General features: G+C 36.2%; 1 protein-coding gene across 2 annotated transcripts in view; it reads left to right on the forward strand.

Annotated features, from left to right (window-relative positions):
- The window catches only part of PSPC1 (paraspeckle component 1), an 89358-nt gene that overhangs the window by 9155 nt on the left and 53968 nt on the right, over positions 1-26235 (forward strand). For both annotated transcript variants that reach the window (XR_008200328.1, XM_052650068.1), the window contains exons 3-6: positions 3676-3771; positions 7873-8069; positions 12623-12707; positions 16208-16313. Coding sequence is in view for 1 of the 2 variants with exons in the window: in XM_052650068.1 (XP_052506028.1) it covers positions 3676-3771; positions 7873-8069; positions 12623-12707; positions 16208-16313 (484 nt within the window). In the remaining variant the exon portion in view is untranslated. The remainder of the gene's footprint in view (positions 1-3675; positions 3772-7872; positions 8070-12622; positions 12708-16207; positions 16314-26235) is intronic.

Genomic DNA, 26235 nt, shown 5'->3' on the forward strand with positions numbered 1-26235 from the left:
AAATGTGATATTACAGGGATTTTGTTTCTAAATGGAGACATCTTTTATAATCAAGATTTCTCTTGAAAATATCTTTAAATTGCCATAAAATGTTGTATACTATACATGGCTTTAGATAAACAGCTTTGTATACAGTATGTATAATAATTAACACATAGTTGAAAAAGTATGTATGAGTTATATATCTATGCTGTTTTGAAATTACTAACAAGGCAGAAAAATGATAAAAAGGGAAAATTAAAAATTTATGATTATAATGGTATGCCCACATCTTTAAACTTTAGAATCATATCTAGAGCAGCAGAAGTGCTGATGCTTAGAACTCACATAAATTGAGGAGGCATAATGATAATGAAAAGTGCTCACTTTTCGAATTTTTCTTTCACTTTTTTGTTGTTGTTTTAAAGATCATTGCAGGTTAACTTAAATGAAGATGTGGTGGTCTGTTCTTACTATTTTCCGAATTATACCCTAACAATGCTGTGGGAGTTGTTTCCTTAGAAACAGGAAGATGTGTCTTTTAATTTCAATTTAGAGAAAGATATTTTCCCTTTAAAGAATCCTTTAATGTTAGTGTAAATGTTACCTATATCTTCACTGATTGTTAGCATTTTGCCATAGCTTTTTCACTATGGGAAATACATACATATTTTTTTTTTCTTTTTTATTTGCCAATTCAGTTGAGTTGGCTGCAGAGTACAGTACTGAATTACAGTACTTGGCATGTATATCCTTTGAATATTCTCTTGCAGAGCTGCAGTGTAATTGTCACACTGAGGAAACAACGCTTACCCAATATTATTATTTAATATTGAGTGTCAGAATTTAATCCTAATTGAATATTAAAATTTTTTCCGTTGCCTATCAATGTATTTTATACTTAAAAAAAAAAGTTATCTATTTATTTATTTGGCTGCACCAGGTCTTAGTTGTGGCATGTGGGATTTAGTTTCCTGAACAGGGATTGAACCCCGGGACCCTGCATTGTGAATGCTGAATATTAGCCACTGGACCACCAGAGAAGTCCTGGGTCTTACTTGGTTACATAAAAATTACAATATTTAAAATTTTTCACACTTGAACATTTATCAGTTTTACAGTCAATGATTAGTTTAGGGGCAACGTGAGAAGGAAAAGGTATCAACAATTCCAGATTTAACACATGGTTGTCAGTCTTTTTTCCTATATAATATTTACCTATGTTTTTAGAAGGAGTAAATTAAGTAATTACATGTATAAACAAAATTTTTAAAAATTACTTATTTGGCTCTGCTGGGTCTTTGTTGCTGCATGGCCTTTTCTCTAGTGGTGATGCACTTTGGGCTTCAGTAGTTGCAGCTCCCTGGCTCTAGAACAGGCTCAGTAGTTGTGGTGCATTGGCTCAGTTGCTCCAGGGCCTGTAGGATCTTCCTGGATCAGGGCTTGAACCTGTGTCTCCTGCATTGGCAGGCAGATTCTTTACTTACTGAGCCACCAGGAAAGTCCTGTAGACAAAATTTAAGTTAGATTTTCCTTCTTTCTTTATTATGCCACATCGCCCAAGTCTTGTGGGGTGTGGAATCTTGGTTCCCTGATCAGAGATTGAACCTAGGTGCTCAGTAGTGAGACCTTTGAGTCCTTATGTTAAGTTTAAAACTTAAGTAAACAAGGTGGGTTGGACACAAGAGTGGTGCATACAATGAAGCCATAAATGTTCACATTTTAGCACGTATCCCAATAAAACAAGACACAGTCCCTTAAAGATGTCCCTTGTGTGCAACATGCATGGTCTTAATATGATGAATGGTTGTGGGTGATCCTTACTCACTTACTCATATATCTCTTGAGAAATGGAATAGTGGAAGCAAGATGTAAATATATAACATTTGTATGTGTTTGTCAAGTTCTCTGCCAGAGAACTTGTAGAAAAGTATCTAGTGGCCACATTTATGTTGAAATTGAATTTTTTTTCTTGGCCAAGCCTTGGAGTATCTGGGATCTTAGTTCCCTAACCAGGGGTTGAACCCTTCCCCCAGTGTGTTGGGAGCACAGAGTCTTAACCACTGGACCTCCAGGGAAGTCCCTGAAGTTGGAATTGTATAATTATAACACTTAACTCAGGTGTACAATTACAGTTACTCAGGTGTAGTTCTTACCTGGCTCTATTACTCTTTGAATGCTTGTGGTCCTGCCTCAGCTTTCAGGGGGTAAGTGGTTCATATGATGTGTCTTCCTTTTCTCCTTGGGCCCTTTTGGGTCCTCTTAGAAGTACCACATCCTCCTGTGGGCTGGGTGGGTTCAGGAGTTCTCAGCTGCTTTCTCAAACTTCATTGAGTCGTGTGAACTCTCTGAGGGTCTATTTACTCATTCTTTATTACATTTCTGTTTTTACGTATTGGACATGAGGTCTCAGACTGGAGAATGAGGCCTGTAAGTTCTTTTTCTTTTGGGTTTCCACTCACTTTACCTGAGGTTTCTAATTGCATTGTTTTTATTTACTCTAAGGTATTCCACACATGCTTGTAATTCTTTTTTTCTCTCAAATGTCTCACTAGCTCAGGAATAACTTTTTATGTGACCATTTTATAGCTTTACTTTCCATATAGAGAAGGATTTAGTCTCTGTTAATCTCTGGGTCTTTATCTATAAAGGGAAATATTTTGAACCCTGAAAGCTCCTTCACCTCTCTAGCTCCTCTGTTAACACCTCAGAAGTTAGCCATGATTTTTTTTCTCTTTAAAGCATCTCTGTTCATTTTTCAGACTTGCTTTCATGCTGAGAGACTGATAGCAAGGAAAGTTTAATATTAATATGTCATCTCCTCCACTTATTTCTCTTGTCTTTCCTCAGTGAGCCTTCCCTTCCTTAGGAAAACAATCAGAAGGAGGGTTTCCAGGTCAACTCTTTCATCATCTACTCTTGTCCCCACACCCCATTTCTTCCTTGATTGTGTTGCTTTTGGCTGTCCCTCTACACCCCCTTGGACTTCTCTGGTGGCTCAGATGGTAAAGCGTCTGCCTATAATGTGGGAGACCTGGGTTCGATCCCGGGGTCAGGAAGATCCCCTGGAGAAGGAAATGGCAACCCACTCCAGGACTCTTGCCTGGAGAATCCCATGGATGGAGGAGCCTCGTGGGCTAAAGTCCATGGGGTCGCAAAGAGTCAGACACTACTGAGCGACTTCACTTCACTTCTACACCCCCTTCCCTTTTGCTTGACTGACATCTTTTAGGCTGATATATTTTAGGTTTTAGAAAGACTTTTCCTTTTGAGACTAGTTGGGCAGTGGAAGGTTAGGAGCTGGGTGAAGTTGGGAGTTTGAGGCCATGGAGGGGATGGGGGTCCGGGTATGTGTGTGGATGAGACACACAGGCGAGTTGGATACTTGCTCCTCTGCGTTGCTCTTTGTAGAAGTTAACTGCAGTGGTCAGGCAGGTCTATATTGATGTTTTTTTCTGTGGTCTCCAATAGACTCCATGCTCTAAAAATAAGCACTCATCTTTGACTTAGATGTTCACCTGTGTTGGTGCGCCAGTGTTTATTGACTGATTTTATGTGTATATGTGATACTTTCTGAGACTTTTTTCTCAGATAAATTTTCCAAGTTTGTATTTTGGAATTATTATAAAAGATTTTTAGGAAGATTTTAGTTCTAGATACTGTTTTAATTCTTATTAATGCTTTTTACCTATCCAGGACCCCTCGTCCGGTCATTGTGGAGCCCATGGAACAGTTTGATGATGAAGATGGTTTGCCAGAGAAACTAATGCAGAAAACTCAGCAGTATCATAAGTAAGATCTTAATAAGATAAATTCTGATAAATTTAGAATGTGCTTTCAAGGGTATTTATTACTTTACATTTGTTATTGAATATTGTTGGATTATAAGGTGTTCTACTTAGTCTTGTTAGCTAGTAACAATTGTTAGCCAGTAACAATCTGGTCAGTAGAGTGGGCTGGTCTACATGGAATGCTGGTTTTCTTGTGTATCTTGGTAAAAGGTTAACTTGACTTCAAAAAGTTCAACTTTTATAACTGGGGCATGGTTGGGTTCCATAAGAGTATACTGTCTGTAGTACCTATGCCAGAGAAACAGTGAATTTTAGATACAAAAGTTTCTGTATTGACTATGCTACAGGTGTATTATGAATTAAGAGGAGACTTTGGCAAGAGTAGAAAGATGGTTCTAGTTAAATAACTTGGGAAAGGGTAAGAATTATTCTTCAAAGTTGTGTGTTTGTATGCATGCTCTGTCAGTCGTGTTCTACTCTTTGCAACCCCATGAACTACAGACTTTCAGGCTCCTCTGTTTGTGGGATTTTTCCAGGCAGGAATACTGGAGTGGGTTGCCATTTCCTTCTTCAAAGAATTCTTAAAGATGAAAAAGAAAAATAACCTTTTAACAAGTACTTTTCATTCAGTGTGGTTCAGATATTTTTATGTAAGCTGACTGTGTGAATACATTGTGTTGTTCTTAACTACTCAGTTGTTTATTATAGTAAGACTGTAGTGAACTTCCCTGGTGATCCCATTAGTTAAGACTCTGTGCTTCCAAAGCAAGGGGCACTGGTTTGATCCCTGTTAGAGAACTAAGATCTCACATGCTGTGTGGTGTGACTGAAAAACAAAAAACACTGTAATATTTGCATGCATGAATCTAAATATTGGAACGCCTTTGTGCCAGGCACTGTCCTAGATGCTGCCAGTGCAACTTAGAACTGTTTTTGCCCTCATGGTGCTTACATTTCTAGTGGCAGGGCTACACAATAAATACTGAACCAAAGATTAATGTTTTAATAAATATACTAAGTAGTGAGAAATACCATTTAAAACCACTAAAGTGAGGTATGATGCTAAGGTCAAAGAGTATGCATATTTAATGGTGATTAATTCTCGTAGATGGTTCTCCCAAAATATTACACCGATTTATACTCATTGGTGTATGCATAAAAGTATCTCTCTTCATCCTGACCAAAAAATGGTTATGATTTTAAGATTTGATAGTTTGTGTTCAAAATAACATTTTACACATGTTTTAATAGCACTCTTTGATATTTTAGTGTAGACTGGTTTTCCCCTTGTAGTTGATTGAAATGACAAATGTGGGTGCTTTTTTATTGATTGATTTGGCTTTTGTTGTGGCACACAGACTCTATAGTTGTGACTTGAGGGCTTTAGTAACTCCACGACATTTGGGATCTTAGTTTCCCGACCAGGGATTGAACCCACGTCCCCTGCATTGCAGGACAGATTCTTAAATACTGGACCGCCAGGGAAGTCCCTGGGTGCTTATTTTTAACTGGTGTTGGAGATGTATCAATGAACAGAATAAACCAGAAATTCTTGCTGTGTGGAGGAATGGGTAGCCTATCCCTTCTCCAGCAGATCTTCCCGACCCAGGAATTGAGCCAAGGTCTCTGGCATTGCAGGCAGATTCTTCACCAACTGAGCTATCACGGAAGCCCTTGGGAAGCAGGGGGTAAACAATAAAATAAAGGTGGCAGAAAGACAGGGAAAAGTGGGTGTAGGGGAGCAGAAGAATATGCCTCTTTTTATACAGGTGGTTAAGGAAGCTTTTGTGAGGGTAGTATTTGATTCACAACTTGAAAGCGGGGGTGGGGGGAAGGGGCTGGTGGGGGAGGGCACCGGATGGGATAGGGATCTCAGTCAGCTGAGGGGTACGGCTCTGCAGGCTTTGGGGGAGGACTGACATGGTGCAGGTGCAGTGAGGAGGCCAGGTGAACTGGACCAGGGTGAGTATGGGGAACCTTGTGGCGATCAGGGGAGTTAGGACGTAGTGGGAGGAGTGCAGACTGTGGGGCTTGTGGGCTATTGAACTAGCTTTGGCTTCTGTGATTCATGTGAAAGGAAGAAGCAGGATAGTGATTTAATTTTAAATTTAAAGCAGCTTTGTAGCTGCTCTGTTTAGATTATAAAGAGCCATTGGTGGGATTGGGGAGGTAAGTTTAGGATCCTGCTGACAGGAAGTGGTTACAGTGGTGATGACCAGAAGTGGTCAGATTCTGAATGTGGTTTGAAAATAGATTGGATTTTGCTGATGGATATGGAGATGTGGGAGAAAGAGAGTTAAAAGAGTGATGATGAGGTTTTTGGCCCAAATAACTGGGAAGTAGGGACTTGCTAGTGACTGACACGGAGAACCTGGAGGAGTAGATTTGGGGGAGGAGGATCAGGAACCTTGTTTTGGGATCTGTTGTCAAGGTAGTTGGATTTGTGTCTGGAATTCAGATGTGCTGTTTGGGCTCAAGTTACCAATGTGATGGAAAAGAATGTCAAACTCCTGAATGCTCATTTGACAGAAGTTGGAAAGGTCAAAAGGAATCAACAGAGACTGAGTGGGAGCAGTCCCTGAAGTGGGAGGGACATCCAGCAGAATGCGTCCTAGAAGCAAGGGATTGGTAGTAATCAGTTGTAACTCAACCATGTAAATTTCTCTTAAATGCTGTTTCTCAAATGGCTTACATTTAATTTCCTGTTCATTTGACTTCTGGTTATAGCTTATTACAGATTTTAAGTAGAGCATCCTTTTGCATTCAGGAATTAGAGAACTGGAATTGTAAGGGTGTTACAAGAAGTGGAATTTATAGATTGTACTTGTTTTATTGAAAAAAACCCAAACCAAACTTGTTTATATAATAACTGAATTATTCCAGCAAACATTACATGATCTCATAATATTTTAAACTTTACTGCTAAAGAGTTATGCTCTGAAGGGAATATTCATGAAACTTAAGAGTCAAGATTCAAATTCAGCTCTGGTGCCCCAAATCCATATTGTTTCAATAGTGTTTCTTTTGGGAGAAAATGAAGTTTTTATATTTATTACTGTAGTCAACACCTGACTTAGGAACTGCTAATAAACAGTTCTTTCAGAAAAATTAGTGGGTGGTGGATCTCTATTCCTTTCCCTTTTCCAGTCAATGCTTTAAAAAGAAAAAAGATCCAAGTCTGTTTTTAGGCCTAGAATCCCTTGATCATGGTTAACTTTGATTTTATCTACCCCCTGAATATCTTTGAAGCTGTTTCTTGTCACTACGTTTTCCCTCTGTGACAACCTCCTCCTTTATCTCCCAACTTTGTCCCATCCACCATCTTCCCCTCCCCATCCCCAAATAAAAGTTAAAATTTATGGTTACAAAGCATCAGTAGTTTTATTGGTGGGTGAGAATTGTGTTCTTATAAAAGTACTTTTGAATAATTGAAATTCTTTGAATGTTGGGTACATTCATAGGTCTTCATTTAAAAGATTTTTTCCCCCGTCATATATTCATTCATTTAAGAAATAAATACTAAATGTGTACAATGTGCTAGGTATGTGCTAGGTACTTAGGTATAGTGGTTTACAGGAATTTCATGTGCTCATTGAGTTTACTGTCTAGCAAGGCAAACAAGTATAAAACAAATTGAAGTAAATTAGGCCTGTATTATTTGGTGTAGCCAATTAACCTGGCATATAACACTCAACAAACTGTTTCTGCTTTATCACTGTCCCTAAAAGTTATTACTTTTAGAAAAATCTGACTTCAGACCATTAACTTAGGGGACATTACTGCCTTATATAAAATTGTTGATTGAAAACCAGAAAGGCCTTATTGCAGGTGGTAATTTGGGGAGTGCAGGTTGTAGTATCTGGTTGTCTTGGTTTGAATCCTGGTTCTATTGCTTATTAATTAGTTGGGCATCTTTGGGCAGTTTCTTAAACTTAGGCTTGTTAAAGTGCTTGACAACATTGCGGTGAAGTATTTCTTGGAGGTTACTTGTCAGACAGTGCCATGAACACTATACGAGCTTAGTTAATGGTAATGCTTGTAGTTCTTATGTGTTGTTTTAGTTTTTAAACATGTTTCTGTATGTCTTTTCATGTAAACTTAGGGAAAGAGAACAACCACCACGTTTTGCTCAGCCTGGGACATTTGAATTTGAGTATGCATCTCGATGGAAGGCTCTGGATGAAATGGAGAAGCAGCAACGTGAGCAGGTTGACAGAAACATCCGAGAAGCCAAAGAGAAACTGGAGGCGGAGATGGAAGCCGCCCGGCATGAGCACCAGCTGATGCTCATGCGGCAAGGTACGTTTCTCATTGATAACTGTTACTATTGAAGTAGCTAGTTAAGAGTTTCTTTCTTTTTTTTTTTTTAGTTAAGAGTTTCAAGACAGTTCAAACTCAAAATACTAGAAACAAAATTTTTGCTTTTCTGAGAGAACTTCCTTATGAAAAATTATTAAAAAAGCTGACTATTTAAGATTCTTACTACGTGTCAAAAGATTATATATGGATGTTCCTTGGCGGAGATGAAAAAGATTCAGGTTTGCTGGTGGATATGGAAATTTAGGAAGACTAAATTCTTAGTATTTGGCAAGAACACTTTAAACACTTGAGACAGAGCTAACTGAATTTTTTTGTGTGTGATTTTTTGTTGTTAACTGAATTTTGAAGAGCACTCATAACAGGTGTTACGCATAACATACATTTATTAATATTCACTGGTCAGATACTTAATGTGACAAGCTGCTTAAGTATACATCAGAAACTTACTTTTTCCCAACCTTGTTTCTAGGTTTCTTATTATGCCTGCTTATATTCTCTTTCCTCTTTGTTCTTTTCTGTTAATTCTCCATGTAATTTTTTCTGATTCTTCCTATCACTTTTCCATTTTCCATAAAACTTTTTATTTTTTTTTCCTTGAGATTTTTTTTTTTGGCTGTGCTGTGCAGTTCGCAGGATCTTAGCTTCCTGACCAGGGATTGAACCCTGTGCTCGTGGAATAGAAGTGTGCAGTCCTAACCACTGAACCACCAGGGAATTGCCAGAATTTTGCGTTTCTTTAAAGCGTCTAATTGCTTTCTATTTTGCTTTTAAATTTTTTGCCTTTTTTTTTTTTTAAATTTAATATTTCATTAAACCTTTATCTCCCCTGGAGGAGGAAATGGCAACCTACACCAGTATGCTTGCCTGGGAAATCCCATGGACAGAGGAGCCTGGTGGGCTATAGTCCATGGGATCACAAAAGAGCTGGACACAACTTAATAACTGCAACAATAACAGCAGAACCTTTATCTGCCTTCTCTTGGCTGCCCGTCAGAGATGAAGGTGCTACAGATAGCTGCCTGGTTTCTATGGCAACCTTCTTTCTTTTTTATATATGTAAATTGTTTTCATTCTTTATCAATTTTACTGACTCAGCTAGTCTTTTTTTTCTGTACAGCATTTCGGATCTTAGTTCCCTGACCAGGGATTGAACCTGTGCACCCCGCGTTGAGAGCACAGAGTCTCAACTACTAGACCACCAGGGAAGTTGGCAGAGGCTTTCTTATTGGACTTTATGTCATCTAATCTTGGCTTCCTCTAAACTATTATTTGTACTAGAGCCAGTATTTTCTTTTATTTATGTATTTATTTTAATTGGAGGCTAATTACTTTACAATATTGTAGTGGTTTTTGCCATACATTGACATGAATCAGCCATTTGCTCAGCATTCATCTGTAAATCTTTATATGGTAGATTCTCATTTTCTTTAGTATAAAATCCATGTTAGCTTTTTTTAGCCTGTTCATTACATGTTTTGGAGAAGGAAATTGCAACTCACTCCAGTATTCTGGTCTGGAGAATTCCATGGACCCCATTCCATGGGGTCGCAAAGGGTTGGACATGACTGAGGGACTAACACAATTAGTACATGTTTTTGAAGCAGTTTCAGTCAAGTCACTGAATAACTGCTGGTGCCAAGTAAGTTAAAATCCAGCTCAGCAAACAACAGAAACTAGTCAGATATTTTTGGTTTCTTTGGTACCCTAAACCTAATGTTTCTGTAAAGTCACTCTTTTTCTAATAAAATTTAACTCATTCATACAATATACTAGTATGTTTAAAGATATACAGTAAGTCCTCTCAATAGGAATCTTTAAGTTGCAAGCTTCCAAAGATGTGTGTTCCATCAGCATCAAGCGTGAGTGAAATTGCAGCTTGCCCTGTTTCCTATTGCTGATGACTCCTCACCTCTACCATCTCCCATCTTCTCTCCCTCCTCCAGTCAGTAACTCTTCTTGCCTGTTATTTTTAATATTCATTATTTTATTTATATTTATAATCTTTTACAAAAATACTTCCTTTTGGTTGTGTTGGGTCTTGCTGCATGTAGGCTTTCTCTAGTGTCGGTGAGCAGGGGCTGCTCTTTGTTGTGGTGTGTGGGCTTCTCATTGTGTTGGCTTCTCTAGTTGCATATCATGGGCTCCAGGGCACACAGGCTTTAGTAGTTGTGGCTCACAGGCGCTCATTAGTTGTGGCTAGTGGGTTCTAGGCTGAGAAGTTGTGGTGCAAGCGCTTAGTTGCTCCATGGCATGTGGTATCTTCTTGGAGTGGGGTTGAACAGCTGTGTCCACTGCATTGGCAGGCGGATTCTTTACCACTGGACAACCAGGGAATCCTCCTGGATTATTATTATTATTATTTTTTTTTTAAGAAAAATTGCTGTGTTATTTACTGAATTAAAGGATAAAAAACACCTCAGATTACATATTTTTTGGGTAATACTTTCCTCCAGAAGTACATTATCATGGCAGTATACAAATATATATAACTTTTTGTGAAATTTCAGAAACTTTGGGTATTAGCAACTTAAAAGGAATTAATTGGAAGATACAAAATGTTGTTTTAAGTTGATCGTGCTCCTGCTTTGTATTAGATAGTCTGCTTATCAGATAATTTGATTGTCAGATCCTTTGAGCTAATTTTTGTACCCTGTTGTGATGAGGAAGCATGATCTGAGAGGGCAAAGCAGCTTTCTTAACAGGCCCAGCTTAAAAGGAGATCCAGTTTTCAGGAAATATTCATGCTCTTTTCTTACTCCTTTTCATAGAAGAAAATATAGTACATATTTTTACATTTATTGCTATATATGTTGCTGTTTTAAGAGCAGCAAACCTAGAAAACCAGTAATAAAATTGTTACAGGATACACTGTATTGACTTTGTTAGTTAATGGTAGTAAGATATTTCCCATGTTTTGTCTTATTGAAGCATTTCCCCTTAGGAATATAAATAGACTGTATATTTTTAGTCTTTACCAGTCTAACCAGCTATAGAAATTATATGACAGTTATGGGCTCTCAATGTTGGTTGGACAATGAAGTCATCTAGGGAGCTTCAAAAAAGAAAAAACTCATAGCTGGTTCACATCCCAGGAGATTTTGATTTAATTAATCTGTGGTTAAAAAGCACTTGAGAAGTTCTAATGAGCTAGTAAGGTTGACAGTTAATGGTAAAAATGTTTGAAGATCATTGTTGTCATGTTTTTTAGATAGCTAAATGTTTTTTTCAACTAGCATGTTATCTGAATCACCTGGTTCCTGGTGCATATACCAAAGCAGACTTTCTTTGAGCAGAGTCCCCCAATTTTTTTTTTAAATTTTTGTTTTTTTAGTTTCTCAGTTGAGACTGAACATCCAGGTCTGGGATGTGGCATTTTGGAAGGAGCTTTGGAATACTGACAGTATTCCAAAGTAACCATATCATGCCTCGATGACTAGAGCCTTATAATCTGTCTGGATCTTTTTTTGTGTACATAATTAATTCATAATTCAATCTTTTTTAACCTTCAGGGAGGATAATACTACCTTTATAATTATGATGCCTATGTTGTTATAGTTAAGATGTTAGAGTTATTTGCCTGTGGGATTTTAACTTGAACCGTTAGTATTATAAGAATTCTGAATATAGTATTTTATTAAGAAATGTTTAAGATAATTTATGTTCATTTTAGAAATTTGAGATAACATGGTTATAGAAAAAAGAAAGCCAATAATTATGTTATCTGGAGTACTTATATATATTTTAAAATATATTTATTAGCGCATGCATGCATGTATAATTTGGTAGGATAGTACAAAGATATTTTAACACTTGGGGAGTTTATCCACTGCTTCTCAAATGGGCATCTTTCATTGTGTTGCTTCACTCTGAAAGCCTTGTTCTTGATATGTGACATGGGTTGGTGACAGTGGGAATGCTCGTCCTGTTTAAAGTGGGCTTGTTCACATCAGTGTTCAGCCCTTTTTCCCCTTTCAGGAACTGTCCCCTCTTTTCTTCATGTGATGCTGATTTGATGCAGGAGGAAACGTGCTGATAGTGTTGAGAGGGATGTTTTGGGGTTTTATGCTGTGTCCTATCCCATTTTTCCTACTGTTTCTGGTCTGATGCTAAATGTGCCCTCTGCTGATGTTTCCCAAGGCATCATTTTGGGCTTCAAGCTTGCTGCTGAAAAAAATTGTAATTTGCTCAAAACTGTATAAATGAAAATGTAGCTATTGTTCATTCTATTTTTAGTATGTTCCAGACCCTGTGTTAAAGCAGTTACTACCTATTTTAATTTTTTAGCAGAAGGGTAGATTTTATTTTCTTCATATACCTGAAGAAATAGGCCCAGAAATGATATCTGGTTCATTACACAGCTTATAATCTTTTATTGTAGAATGATGCGATAAGACTTTAAAAAGAGAAGCTAGGTGCATGAGTATAAATAAGTTACTACATATATTGCCAGTCGTGGAGAAACTGTATGCTTATAGATGTAAAAATACAGAAGAAGAAGCTAAAAATATTAATCTGTAGTCAATATTTTGTAGATTTAATGAGGCGTCAAGAGGAACTCAGACGTTTGGAAGAACTCAGAAACCAAGAGCTACAAAAACGAAAGCAAATACAGCTGAGGTAAAGAACATCATTATAACATATATGTGAATATATGTAGCTTTTATTGCATATGTTATTAGTAAAACTCCAGTGTCTGTTATTGACAAGTTGTATTTAATATTAATAACAGAATTGTCCATTTTTTACTACAGTTATGGGATTGCTAACAATCTCCCAGAATTCATTATTCTATTAATATGATTCTAGCCAGTTGTGGACACTTCACAGACACTGTGAACTTAGACGGCTTAGGCATTATTTCATATAATTTACTGTAAAAATGGAGTGTGATTTACTGAACTATTTTTCTGTAGATGCATATATTTTGCATTCTTAGTTTTGATTTTTCCATGTGTTTAAGACTGGTCTGAATGCCATTATGCATTTTTGTTCTTCTGCTAATTTATTTAAAAAAGATATCTGGCGGTGGAATCCACGGTAAAAATGATATGAGCATCAGAGATCTCAGTACATGATAGACAACTGTGACAGGCAACTTAAAATCTTTTAGGTTAAGGAAGGAAGTTTAAGGGAGTAGTTGATCCAGATGTGGAAAGAAAAAGTAACAATTTTTCTTGCATCTGCAAGATTTAATTGTAAAATATAAGATAAATATTACTGTTAACATGTTTCAACAGTCTTAATTAGGAATTGTAAGCACGGCTATGATAGATTAAAGCAAACTAAAAATTTTGTTTTGAAAGTGCTGTTAAAGTACTAAGTGCTGTGATGGGAAGTAAGGTGATCATGGGAAATAAAAGAAAGTGAAAAACTGTTAATGAGTTTGACGTGTCCTCAGGGTCTGGAGGTAGATAGTAGTTCGTATAGTATATTTTTTCCAACTTTGTACCTGATGATATCAATGTATGTGTGTTTCTGTATTAGGACTACTCTGATTTTACTCTAACCTACTTACTCTCAATTTATAGTACTTGGCAGGCAGCATCAGCATCTTAGCCTCAGTACTGTTGAGTCATAAGCTGACTCACCTGTGTTGTGATAAACCCTCCAGGTGACTCAGGCATTCTAAAGTTAGGAAACGACTGTTGTAAAAGAAACTCCCCAATTAACTCCTTTCCCGAGGGGCCGTTTTCAATGTCTTTCTTTTTTTTTAAACAATTTTTATTGATTGATTGATTGATTGCTGCACTGGGGTCTTTGTTGCTGCCTTTGGGCTTTCTCAAGTTGCAGAGAGAAGAGGCTAGTTTCTAGTTGCGGTGCACGTTTTTCTCGTTGTTGTGCCTTTTCTTGTTGTGGGGCACAGGCTCTAGGGTGTGGGCTCAGTAGTTGTGGCACGTGGGCTCAGTTGCTCTGTGGCATGTGGAATCATTCCGAACCAGGGATTGAACCCGTGTCCCCTGCGTTGGCAAGCGGATTCTTTACCACTAGGGACGTCCTCAGTTTCTTTCTTACTGCTTTTTACTGTTTTATGTAATTGTGTTTAAGTCTCTACTTGTCCAAATAAAAGGAAACCTCCTCTCTTCTAAAATAAACCTTTCTGAATCTAGCTTTCTCCTTTTACATTTATCCTTTACAGCTAGGCTTTTAAAATTAGTGCCCTATACTTATGCTGAAATAATAAGTAATTAAAAGTAAGCAGTGTGGGATGCAAACTATCATGTATAGAATAAACAAACAATAGGGTCCTACTGAATAGTGCAGGGAACTATATTCAGTATCCTGTGACAAACCATAATGAAAAAATATATAGAAGATACAGGTTTGCAATTCTGAAACTACTTTTTTCCCTTTTTGATCAAGACTTTATTGAAAATAATGTATATACTTTCTTAAATGAATAAATTAGGTAAATATGACCTGAGCTTTCTCATTGTTGGAGAAAGAAAGAAGGCAGAAAGGCTAAAATGAATTCTGTCATGTTCAGTGGGGATCAGTATCAGTGTGAACTGAGTGCCGTTTTGTCTAGACAGATACAAAAATACAGATGTGTGTATATATGTGGGTTCATATGTATATATATTTCCTAGCTCTGTCTACCCAGAAGCAGTGATGCCTTGGGAATAATGCCCAAATTTTTGTTTCTGAATACCATTCTCCAATAAAAGGAACCAGGGCTTAATGGAAAAGTGGCTGATTCCAGTATTAAAAAGTCTAAGTTGACTGATGTTGTGCCAGAGTGAAGGGAAGTCCTTGAACTAAGCTCAGGCCTGTTGAAAGAACACAGGAGCTAAACTGAAGACGCTCCTAAAGGCCAAAGTTGGAACAATTTCAACAACAAAATAAGAAATGATAGGTTTTACATTTGTCAAATGATATTTACTGAGGTCAAATACCCATGAGTCTGTGCTGATAAAAGTAATTTAACAAATAAGTAAATAAATGGAGGAGAATGGACAGCTCTTCCTTAGTTGTTAGAAGTAGAATCCAAATAACAAATGGGAAAGGAACCTGAGAGAAAATTACCAAGGAATGAATACTGCAGTAATACAGGCATACCAAAGAGTTAGTATGGATTTGGTTCCAGGCTACCACAATCAAGAGAATACCTCAATAAAGAGTCACCTTTATATTATACTGTAGTCTTTTAAGTGTGCAATAGCATGATATCTTAAATATTATTATATTTTCAATATATATTTCAATATTTTGAGATATTTTCAATAATATTGATATTTTGTGGGTTTCCCTCTTGATCATATTACAACTAATTATTATTTAATAGTAATCCTTCACATACATATTGTATTTTGTTGTTCCGTGCTTGAATATACCTTTGGGGCAGAGGTTGGCAAACTTTTTCTGGGAAAGGGCTCCTTCTTAAATATTTTAGGCTTTCCAGGTCATATGGTCTCTGTCTCAACTATTTAACAGTGCTCTAACCCAGAGGTAGCCACAGTGAGTAAATGATTGTTCCAAAATTTACAAAAATAGGTGGTACATAGATACCTGCTCCCAGGAGATTTCCTCAGTGGGTTGATGCAGTGAGGGAGAGGGGGCTTGTGAAGGCTTCCTTCTGTACATAGTAGGATTTTTGTCTCCGCAGTGTGGTAATTTGCAGTGGTTGGTACTAACTGCTTTGCCATTGGTGAATTCCAGGCTTTTTCTTTGTTCCTTAATAGAGTACTGGTTTGAGCTTTTGGAGAAGGAAATGGCAACCCACTCCAGTATTCTTGCCTGGAGAATCCCATGGAGGGAGGAGCTTGGTGGGCTACAGTCCATGGGTTGCAGAGTCGGACACGACTGAGCGACTCCACTTTAAGTTTCACTTTGAGCTTTTGGAGGCTGGATTTTTTTGACTGTAAGCATATAACTAGGATGCCGTTATTTTACTTCTTTTAAAATTTACCCTAGATAATTACGATTTCATTGGTTTGTTTGATTTATTAGAGGCTATAACAAAATAGAAGGAAGATAAATTTGATTAAGTCACTCATTATCAGAGACTGGCATAATGTATAAATACATGATACACATAAATGATTTTATTTTACCTGAAATAAGATATCTGGTTATGGCTTATATGTTACACTCTGAGGTTTTATTTACAAATCTCTCAGGCATGAGGAAGAGCACCGTCGTCGTGAAGAGGAAATGATCCGACACAGAGAACAGGAGGAGCTGAGGCGACAGCAGGAGGGCTTTAAGCCAAACTATATGGAAAATGTAAGTAAAGTACTAGTTAACTAAAGTGATTTTATATTGTCAGGTGGATGATGTATACTTAGAATTCTTTAGATACTGCCTTATATAGTACTGTATTTTTTAATCTTTCTGAATCATCATGTTTATGATAAACTAACAAGTCTCTTAACCTCTTACAGGTAGTAAACCAAAATTAGTTTCTGAAGAAAATCATGCTTTATGAAATGGATATTAAATTTTGCTTCATTTCACTTTATCTTTTTTTAATTGCTGCTAAACTAGGAATCTTGATAAATCCCGTCATCGCCACTTGACTGATATTCACCATTAATTGATGTCAGTTCTTTAGTTTGGAAGATTTTAGACATATAGAAAAGTAGAGTAGTATATGTTTATTAGTCAGCCATAACAGTTATTAGTACTTTGGCTGATCTTTTTCATCTTTAAGTAATCCTGAAATTTTTTGTATGAAAACCTTGACTTCATGTAATTTTATATGACTGTGGACCTATAAAAGATAAGGATTCTTAAAAAAAATTCTTTCGCATACCTTACAAGTTGTCAGTTACTTAATATTAAGTAGTAAAAGCCCCAATTTGTCCAAGTCTTCAATCTTTTAAAAAAATAATTTGGTTTCTTCAAATAGGTTGATGAATCCATTATTTTTTAGTCTGTAGGTTTTCTTTTTTTGTTTTTCATTGTTTTCTTACTGTTTTTATTTTTAAAGAAACAGCCCCTCATAAAGAATATTTCACATCCTGGATTTTGTTGGTTATATCCTGGCAGTGATGTTCAACAAGTTTCTTTATGCCCGAGTTTCTTACAAACTGGAAGTTAGTTTTAGAGACTTTATCTGACTTAGGTTTTTGTTTTAGGGAGTCAAAATGGTAGGGTAAAAAAGGATACTTCAAATGTGTTATAACCCACAGGTTCTAAATGATAACAGAGTCTCGTTGTTCACCTTAGATGAATGACAGCTTAACAACTGACTCTAAAAAATACCTGTTTTAAAGCCATGATTCTTAAGTAAGTTTCTGAGGCTAAACGTATTAATTGAAATCACCGGTGCCTTTTTTTTCCTGACTGTCTCGGTCCCTGAAAAATTTTAAAGCTTTTTAAATTAAAATGAATACAGCAAAGTAAATCCTAAGTAGAATAGTAATCAAGAACTTTTTATTTTGCCTTCCATCAAGTAAATATCCTTTGAATGAAAATTACATTTTCATTTAAATTCAGTTAGAAAATTTTTTGTTATTTATAATCACACTAAAAGTTAATAGATTTTTAAATCCCATTACCAAATTAGTTGAGTAAATTTTTTGAGCATTGGTTTTTGTTTTTTTTTTTTTTTTTAGTAATTTCTAGCTTTATTGCAATTCTCTTTTCCTCTTGGGTACATAATACTTACATAGTGACATTTTAAAATTGTGGTCTTCTTTTTCACTGTTAAATTTTAATATAAATTTGTTGGATTTATCAATGTGAGAATATTTTACAGTGGTAAAACAATGTGGAATTTAAAAATTTTCCCCAATGCGTATATTTTGAAAAGTAGTATAGTGTTTTAATCTTAAAATATAGAAAAGTACATGTGATACATTTCTTAGAGAAATTTTATTTCATTCCATTGATAACTAGGAAATTCTTCCTAGTTCTTCTGTGTACCTCAGTATATCACTTTCTAAAGTGCTTGTCTATAGTTAAGCTGGTGGGATTAGCTTTCTTAATATTTTTCTGGTGTAAACTTTATGTCCTTGGAGCAAATATGTAGCTGTGTCTAATGATTTAAGTCATTTAGGGACCAGAAAGAAATGATTACTATGTTCTGTTAAACTTAAGTTGGCTACATCGAAAGCTTGATTACAAACTCTGATTCTTTGAAATTTCACAGTTTTTAAAAATGTACGTCAATATTTTTTAATATGTCCAAGTGGTAGGCATAATTAATGAAGGACAGATAGTTTTGACTTCTAATGCAAAAACTATTTAGAAATCTTGCTACAGTTTAAAATTGAAATCCTGCAAATACTTAAAACATTGAAATGTTTCAAATTTATTTTAATGGTGGGTAAGATGTAATAGCCAGGAAACTTTTAGAATAAATAAATTAGATATTTAAAAGTATGGCAGGTTTAGTGGAATTTCAGAAGTAGCTCATTTATTGTTTCACAAGATTATGCTGTCAGAAAAGTTAGATGATTAAATATTTTAACATAGAGTTTTAAATAGTTACCAAAAGAATGTTTTACATATTTGAAGCATCATAAGATTAATTTGGGTGGAGTAAAGGTCTGCAAAGGAAGCCTGGAACCTCCACCCATTTTTATACCACCCTACCACAGAGCTGAGAATGGTGTTTACATTTTTAAAGTGTTGATAGATAAGAAAAAAAAAGACTACTAAACAGTACTTGTGACCATTAAAACTTAAAAGACTTACTCTTTGACTCTTTACAGAAAAAGTTTACTGAACAGTGGGCTGGAGTTGGTGATTTTTTTCTTTTTAATTAATAGTCATGTTAGGCCGCAAAGTTAGTATGTTCTTAATTTTTTGGAAAGGAATCATTTAAAATAGTATGTAGCAATGATATTTAATATGTAGAGGAAAATATAGTCTTCGTTCTATTTTCAGGTTTTTCTGAGATAAGAAACTATGAATAGACAAATTTTTCATCATTTTGGTCTCAGTTTTATTTGGTTCCTAGCTTCATAATGCTTGTCAGTATAAACTAATCAGGCACTAAAGAAATATTAACAGAAGCTCTTTACTGGTCTTAAGTGGTTTGTGTTAATAGAAAAAGATCGAGGCCATTGTTGCATCAGTTATTCTTCATTTATTTTCAAAACTGTCTCTGGAAAAATTTGTTGAACAATTTTAATGTTTGTTTTTGTTTTTAAAAGCTTTGAAATTAGGCCCTCTTATGTGCTTCTCTTATTTCCCTGTTCAGTGTAAAGGGAGGAATCACATGGTAAGTGTTCAGCTTGCCTGAGTAATAAAAGTCATGTAGGTTTACTTGGTTTAAGATGCCACCTCTCACTTCTTTCTAATATACCTATTAGGAATATTCCAACACAACAAATAGTAGCTGCTTTGGAGTATTAAAAAAACACTTATTTTGTCTTGAATAGTATATATTTTTAAATGTATCAAAAGACCTATTATATTTGATCACGTTTTTCTTTGTTAGCTTTCAAATTGATCATAATATTATAACATACATAGGAATATATTTTTAAGAGTTTCAAGAATATGCCAACTCTTCATCAATTAGAAGCTGTCATTTTAATTTCATACCTTATTTCTCCTTAGAGGAAGTCATGCTTTTTGATAATAAATTTGTAATTATAAATTAAACATGTGATTTTTCAGTCCTGCAGTATAATATTTTTTTGACTCCTGTATATATTTTTATGCTGTTCCTTAATTTTGTTTAGGTTTGTTTTTACTGCAATATAATGGGACCATTTTCTAGACAGACCAATTTCTAGGTTGAAATTTTCTAGTTATCACAATTTTACAGCTTTGAACACAGAAGTTATTCAGTTAACAGTAAGACTTTGTGAATCTGTCTTTATGATTGTCTTTTTTTTTTTTAATATTAGGTTGTTTTACTGCTTGTAGATTCAGTAGTTTAAAATTTAAGGACTGCTATGTATGTACTAGTCTTTATTTGTGGATACAGCTTGGATTGGAGTAAAGAGGAAATTTTAATTAGAATATTTTAAAAATGCAGTTTGCTGGAGTAAACTTTCTTGGAAAAATGATGATGTCACAAAACATGTAAATATCTTTCTGGCTTTAGTAGTGGTATCATGTAGTTATAAAATACTTTGACCTGGAGAATTGGATCAGTGCTTAGATTGGATACTGCTGCTGCTGCTGCTGCTGCTGTGTCGCTTCAGTCGTGTCTGACTCTGTGCGACCCCATAGACGGCAGCCCACCAGGCTCCCCCGTCCCTGGGATTCTCCAGGCAAGAACACTGGAATGGGTTGCCATTTCCTTCTCCAATGCATAGAAGTGAAAGTGAAGCTGTTCAGTCGTGCCTACTCTTAGCGACCCCATGGACTGCAGCCTACCAGGCTCCTCCGCCCATGGGATTTTCCAGGCAAGAGTACTGGAGTGGGTTGCCATTGCCTTCTCCGAGATTGGATGCTACTTTGTTTTAAAATTTAAGTAGTTTCTTTGGCTGGCATGGTCAAATACCAATGTTTGGGTTTTAGTAAAGAAAAGAATAGCCCTTCATATCTGTTTCGTGTATATATATATACATATATATATGTGTAATTTTTATTCCTTTTTGAGTAGGTGAGAATAGCCCTGGAGAATTGAACACATGCATAAAAACCTGAATGTTTATTACATGCCAAGGCAGTAATTTCACCCTCGTTCCTTAGTCAGAGGTGTCCATTGTAGCTCTTGGGATTGGACAGCAAGGCCACAAGCAGTGAGGGGATGCAGCCCAGCTAAGAGAGAGAGGCCTCTTCTTGTTAGTAGTTCTGATCATGTATAATAAGGAATCAGGGAGCTTTTAAAACAGGTGGGTGCTCAGGTCTCCATCCTACTCACTGATTCATTTTGTGATTTTAATAGATTCTGATGGATTATCCATTGGTAACATACTGGTTGAAAATCCAGTAATTTTCAACCTTTGCAGCATTTCTGTGGAACTTAGAAAAGTGGCTGAGATACAGTCCAGTGGGACTGGGTTGTATGGGATCAGCATTTTAAAAAGCTCTTTGGGTTACTTATTTTCATTAGTGAAGGTCAGAAACCACTGGCCAGATGTTGAAATGAGACATATGTTGAGATGAATATAGTGATACTAGTTGAATTTTTTATGGAATCTGGGGACTTTGGGTGAAGTGAGAACATTAGGTTCATTCTGCATGGGAGATAGGGCTCACCTAGTTAACAGTACAAATGGCACAGCCTTCTGTGTGAATTATGTAGGGTTTTGGCGTGGCAACTTTTTGTTGGACTTTCATCCTTTATATGGAAGGGAGTATTGTCTCAAATGATACATTAATTTTTTGTTTTTAAAATATTTCATTCGACTGGGGGTCTGCAGACTAGGGTAAGTCAGGCCAAATCTGAGCGCTGCCTGTTTATGGGAATGCAGGCATGTTTATGTTTTGCTTATGGCTGCTTTGCCCCAGAATGGCAGCATTGACTAGTGGTGACATAACTCTGATGTTGTGTCAAGACTATGGTCAGCAGAGCCTGAAATACTACCCAGTCCTTTCCCAAAAAAGTTTGCTGACCTGTGATCTCTGGCCAGTTAGAGAGTTGTGAGAGGGTAACAGGCAGGAAGGCCAGGGGTCTCCAAATGGAGGAAATAGCCTGCAAGTGTCAGACATTTTTTCTCTCTCTCTCAAGCAGCAGAAAGAAACTACAAGTGTTAGATTTTTTTCCTTTCTCTATACAGATTTAAAAAGAGGTTTTTTTTAAAATTCTGTGTTGCCATGACGACACCTGGTTCCACCTGAACTTAACTTTTCTTTAACCTTGAGCTAACCAATGCATTTTTCTTAACGGAAATGTTTTTCTTAAGCTAGACTCTGTCTTCAAGTTGGTTTTGCCTAAGACTCAGAACTGACTTGACAAACCAGTATGTTTTACTCATGCAAATGTTCTCTTAAGCTATGTTCATGAGACTAGTATTTGCTTGGAAACCTGCCCTTCTTCAAGATTCATGTCAGTAGTTTTGTGGCCCAGGACAACTCGCCTTGTGCCAATGTCATCCCAAAATGCATGTTTTGGGTGAGGGGCCTGATGCCAGTCTCTGAGTTCTGAGACATTTCCTTTCTCTAATTAACAGCCTGCTAGTAGCTGTATAACATCCGGCTAAAGACTAGTAGGGGGGCCCTCTTTCTGCCCGCTTCTGATGTCTATGTCAGAAGCTGTCTCTATCTTTTTTATACTTTAATAAAACCTTATCACACAAACTCTCTGAGCGATCAACCTCGTCACTGGCCCCTCCTCTTCTCTGGAGGCTGAGAATCCCAACATCTTCCACCACTCAGCAACAACCTTTCAGTTAGGGGAGGGAATCTATAAAAAATGCCCCATGTTAAACAAACTCATAATTTGTGATTTAAGATGTAATTTTATTAATTTGCTGTTTTTTTTTTTTTTTTCAGTGTTTTTAGAAGGCCTATTGAGCAGAATGCCTCATATCCTAGAACCTTGATTCTTGGTTCTGAAGAATCCAGATTAGTGTCCTGAGTGTTCATTGGTAGTCATGGTTATAAGTCAGAGCAGAAGTTATGGGAAGAGCTGATACAGCGTCACAGCCACTTTGCTGATGTCTTGGAGTGATCAAGTCTCTTTTTTTCAGTCAGTTGAGGCAAATCCTTTGACCTGGATTGCCACATTTGGCCTTTGTTTAATTTTATTCCAGTCCCTTCCTGCTTCTTGTGTGGGTATTGTTTCTCTTTATCATTATCCCTTTATTTAATTATAACCGCGCCCCCCCCCCCCCCCCAACAATCCCCTATTTTCCCTGTATAAAACTCAACAGAAACTCTAGCCAGTAATAAAGTTTCATTAATAGGTGCTGGCAGAGCCAACTGATCCCACTTGTCACTTGGTAATGAGTAGATCCAATACATTTTCTTAAATGGCTTTTGAGTTTTTGAGAGAAGCTGCCAAAATTTGGTGGTTTTCTCATGGCTATTATTTCTCTTTTTTTCAGTAAATTATTTAGTTCTAACAAGTGATTTGGTTGTATTGCAGTAGAAAACTGCATTATTTTGGCAGGGTTAAGTATCTGACACATTTCGTAGGATGACACTTTTCATCATCCTATGGAAATAACTGAAGAGTTATTTGGTGTAGGGTTTGGTGTCAGATTTAGGTGTGGGAAGGTCATTGCCAATTGCTGGTATAATGGAAGCCCACTTCTGATGGTTTGTACCTGATGGTGAAAATTCAAATGGGTAATAGGAGGTTTGTTGCAGTGGTCTTTCATAGGATGTACTAGTTGTGACCATTTTTTGTTGTTAATATGGTTTCATTTATTTACTAAAATAATTTAATTGATTTATTACAGTGAGCCAAGAATTTTTCTGAATATCTGAGGATGGTACATAGATTTTATAATCAAATAAAAGCAAAGATAACATTTTTATAATGTTAACTAACATAGACCCTAGATGATCTTTAGAATTTTGATGATTTGTGTAATTTGGGTTGAAGATTATAACACCATTTTAACAGCTGTTAAATCTTTGATCACGTCTCAAAAGGATTTATTTATTTATTTTAATAATATCTAATTATTTGTAGGGAAAACTTTAAAGTTTTCATCCAAACTAGAACAAGTGAACATGAGTACTAGGTAAAATTTTCTTTTTTTTTTTTTTAAACATCAGGTATACAGTAAGCTATCTTGGGCAAATCAGGTTGTGTTTGTGGTCACCCTTGTTCCCTTGTTATGATTATGAACAGCATTTTACCCCCTCTGTTTTATCATTCATATTTCAAAGTCTTTTGAATGAATCCAGATGAAAGTGGTTTGATTCTTTACACACTTCGTCAGAGAACAGTTTGTTAGACTTAATTATCTCTGTGTCATATTAGATGACTTCTTTGACCTTACCTTCCATTATAGTCACAAAGAGGCTTATTTTCTACAGCAACTTCCATATCCCTTTTTCCCTCATGGAGAATGTGTGTGCTCAGCACATATATAATCTTTGACTACTCACCCCAGCTGTGATCTTGGATCATTTTTAATATGATTTTTAGTACTTATATTGCCTTCTAATTATTTTCTGACATTTTTGTTCAATAGTTGACCTCTCTGAGTTTTTCGCGGTCAGACATTTTGTATTTGTTATATTATATTTACTTAAATGTAAACTGGGAGGGTTAAATAGTTGTCTTTCAGACTACAGCAAACAGCTCAATCACATGGTTTTGAGTGTTCTTTATGAGCCACCAAACCTCAGTATTTTTATTGAATACTAAAGTCTCAGATGTTCATCATCAGTAGTTTTGAAACATAGGTGGCATTGAGACGTAGCTATTGATGTATTTTTGTAGTGTTCATAATGATATAACATAGTGAAGAGTAAAATAACCATTTTTTGTGCTTAGTTTTCACACATACAACTTTTTAGTAGGCGCATTCCACTTGAATATCCCTTCAAGATTGTTAGACTTAGAGGAAGACTGAAGATTTCCTTTAGTAAGGAAATTTTGTTCACTGGTTTTCCTGTGTTTATAATAGTCCTGAGCTTTGTAGAGGATACAGAAAGAAATCAAGCCTCGGGTCACATCTTTGAGGATTTTAGAGTATTTTAGATACAGAGGAGCTATGTGGAGTAGGTTAAGAGACACAGCTAAAAAATGTTCTGAAAGTTTAGAGAAAATTGGCTTCTTGAGCGAGTGTATAGTCTCTGCACTGTTGAGGGGCTATATTGGGTGTATTTTAAAAGCTAATGTGATTGATTTACTATTCCGCTGTGTTGTAGGTATATTTGAAATGATAAGTTGTTCTTATCTTATTTGGTTCAGAATGGTAAGCACTTTAGCTAATGTTTACCTTTTAAAGAGAGGCTGGAGAAAAGAGCTCACTTGTAAGTGAACTGGAGTGAACACGGATTTTGAAATGTCCACTATGTGCAGTGTAAATAATAGGAATTTTGTTCAATTATTAAGTAGCTTGAAATCATAACAAAACATTTTATGAAGGCATAAAAACTTGTTACTTCTCCTTTGTGACTTGTTAAAATATTTAGAACCTCTTACAGGAGTTATCCTATGAGGTAACTATGTAAAAAAAATTTTTTTAAGGCCAATCAGTATTTTGTATATTCCATACTTCGTATTGAAGCTTTATAGTATCACCTGAAATGTCAGAATTTTTTACCAGATGAAACGAGATAAACGTGAATGTCAGTATCCCTGTGTAATTACTAACTACTAGTGGTAGAGATCTCCAACCAGTCCATCCTAAAGGAGATCAGTCCTGGGTGTTCTTTGGAAGGACTGATGCTGAAGCTGAAACTCCAATACTTTGGCCACCTCATGCGAAGAGTTGACTCGTTGGAAAAGACCCTGATGCTGGGAGGGATTGGGGCAGGAGGAGAAAGGGACGACAGAGGATGAGATGGTTGGATGGCATCACCAACTCGATGCACATGAGTTTGGGTAAACTCCGCGAGTTGGTGATGGACAGGGAGGCCTGGCGTGCTGCGATTCATGGGGTCGCAGAGTCAGGACATGACTGAGCATGACTGAGCGACTGAACTGAACTGAGTGGTAGGGAGCAGGAAGCTTGAGTTTGTAAGCATGCTTTGCTGATGAAATGCACTTCTGTTTAGAATTCCAAGTTCTTGAACATATATGGGTAAGTTTGCCTCATTGTCTTGTGATACCCTCCACTACATTGTGCAACCACATTACATATCCTGTCTTTTTTGGTTATAAATTTGTATAGTGATTCTACAAGTAGTGATTCTAAAGATGTAACATCTTAATTTGGTGTGCTATTACTTTCCCTAAATCTTGCTTTTAAACAAAATTAAATGATTGTATAGTAGTTTCTCTTATAAATGTAAATTTTAAGTAACTTCTTGAATTGTGTTTAGGTATCATTTAAGTACTTTTAAATATTACTGTATGTTGAGTTTCTTGCTTTGAGTTAACTACTTAGAAACTAGTTTGTCAACATTTTAATCTTTTGGTAGACTACTAAGATAACTTGTTTTATGTCTAGTATCACAAGTAGAAAAAGATATTCTCATCTGTTAAATACATAATTCTTCATACATTGAAATACTTATGCTTTATTATTAGCTTTCTTCTGTTGGTGAGACCGACTTGAAATTGCTTCTCTTGCAGCTGATATTTGCTCTTCTGTTTCGTCTTTCATCCCTTGATCTGGCCAGTCATGATAATTGTTTTGATTTTGATATGGAAGTGTACTGGGTAAGA

Source organism: Budorcas taxicolor, chromosome 12, assembly GCF_023091745.1.
Source record: "Budorcas taxicolor isolate Tak-1 chromosome 12, Takin1.1, whole genome shotgun sequence".
NCBI lineage: Eukaryota > Metazoa > Chordata > Mammalia > Artiodactyla > Bovidae > Budorcas > Budorcas taxicolor.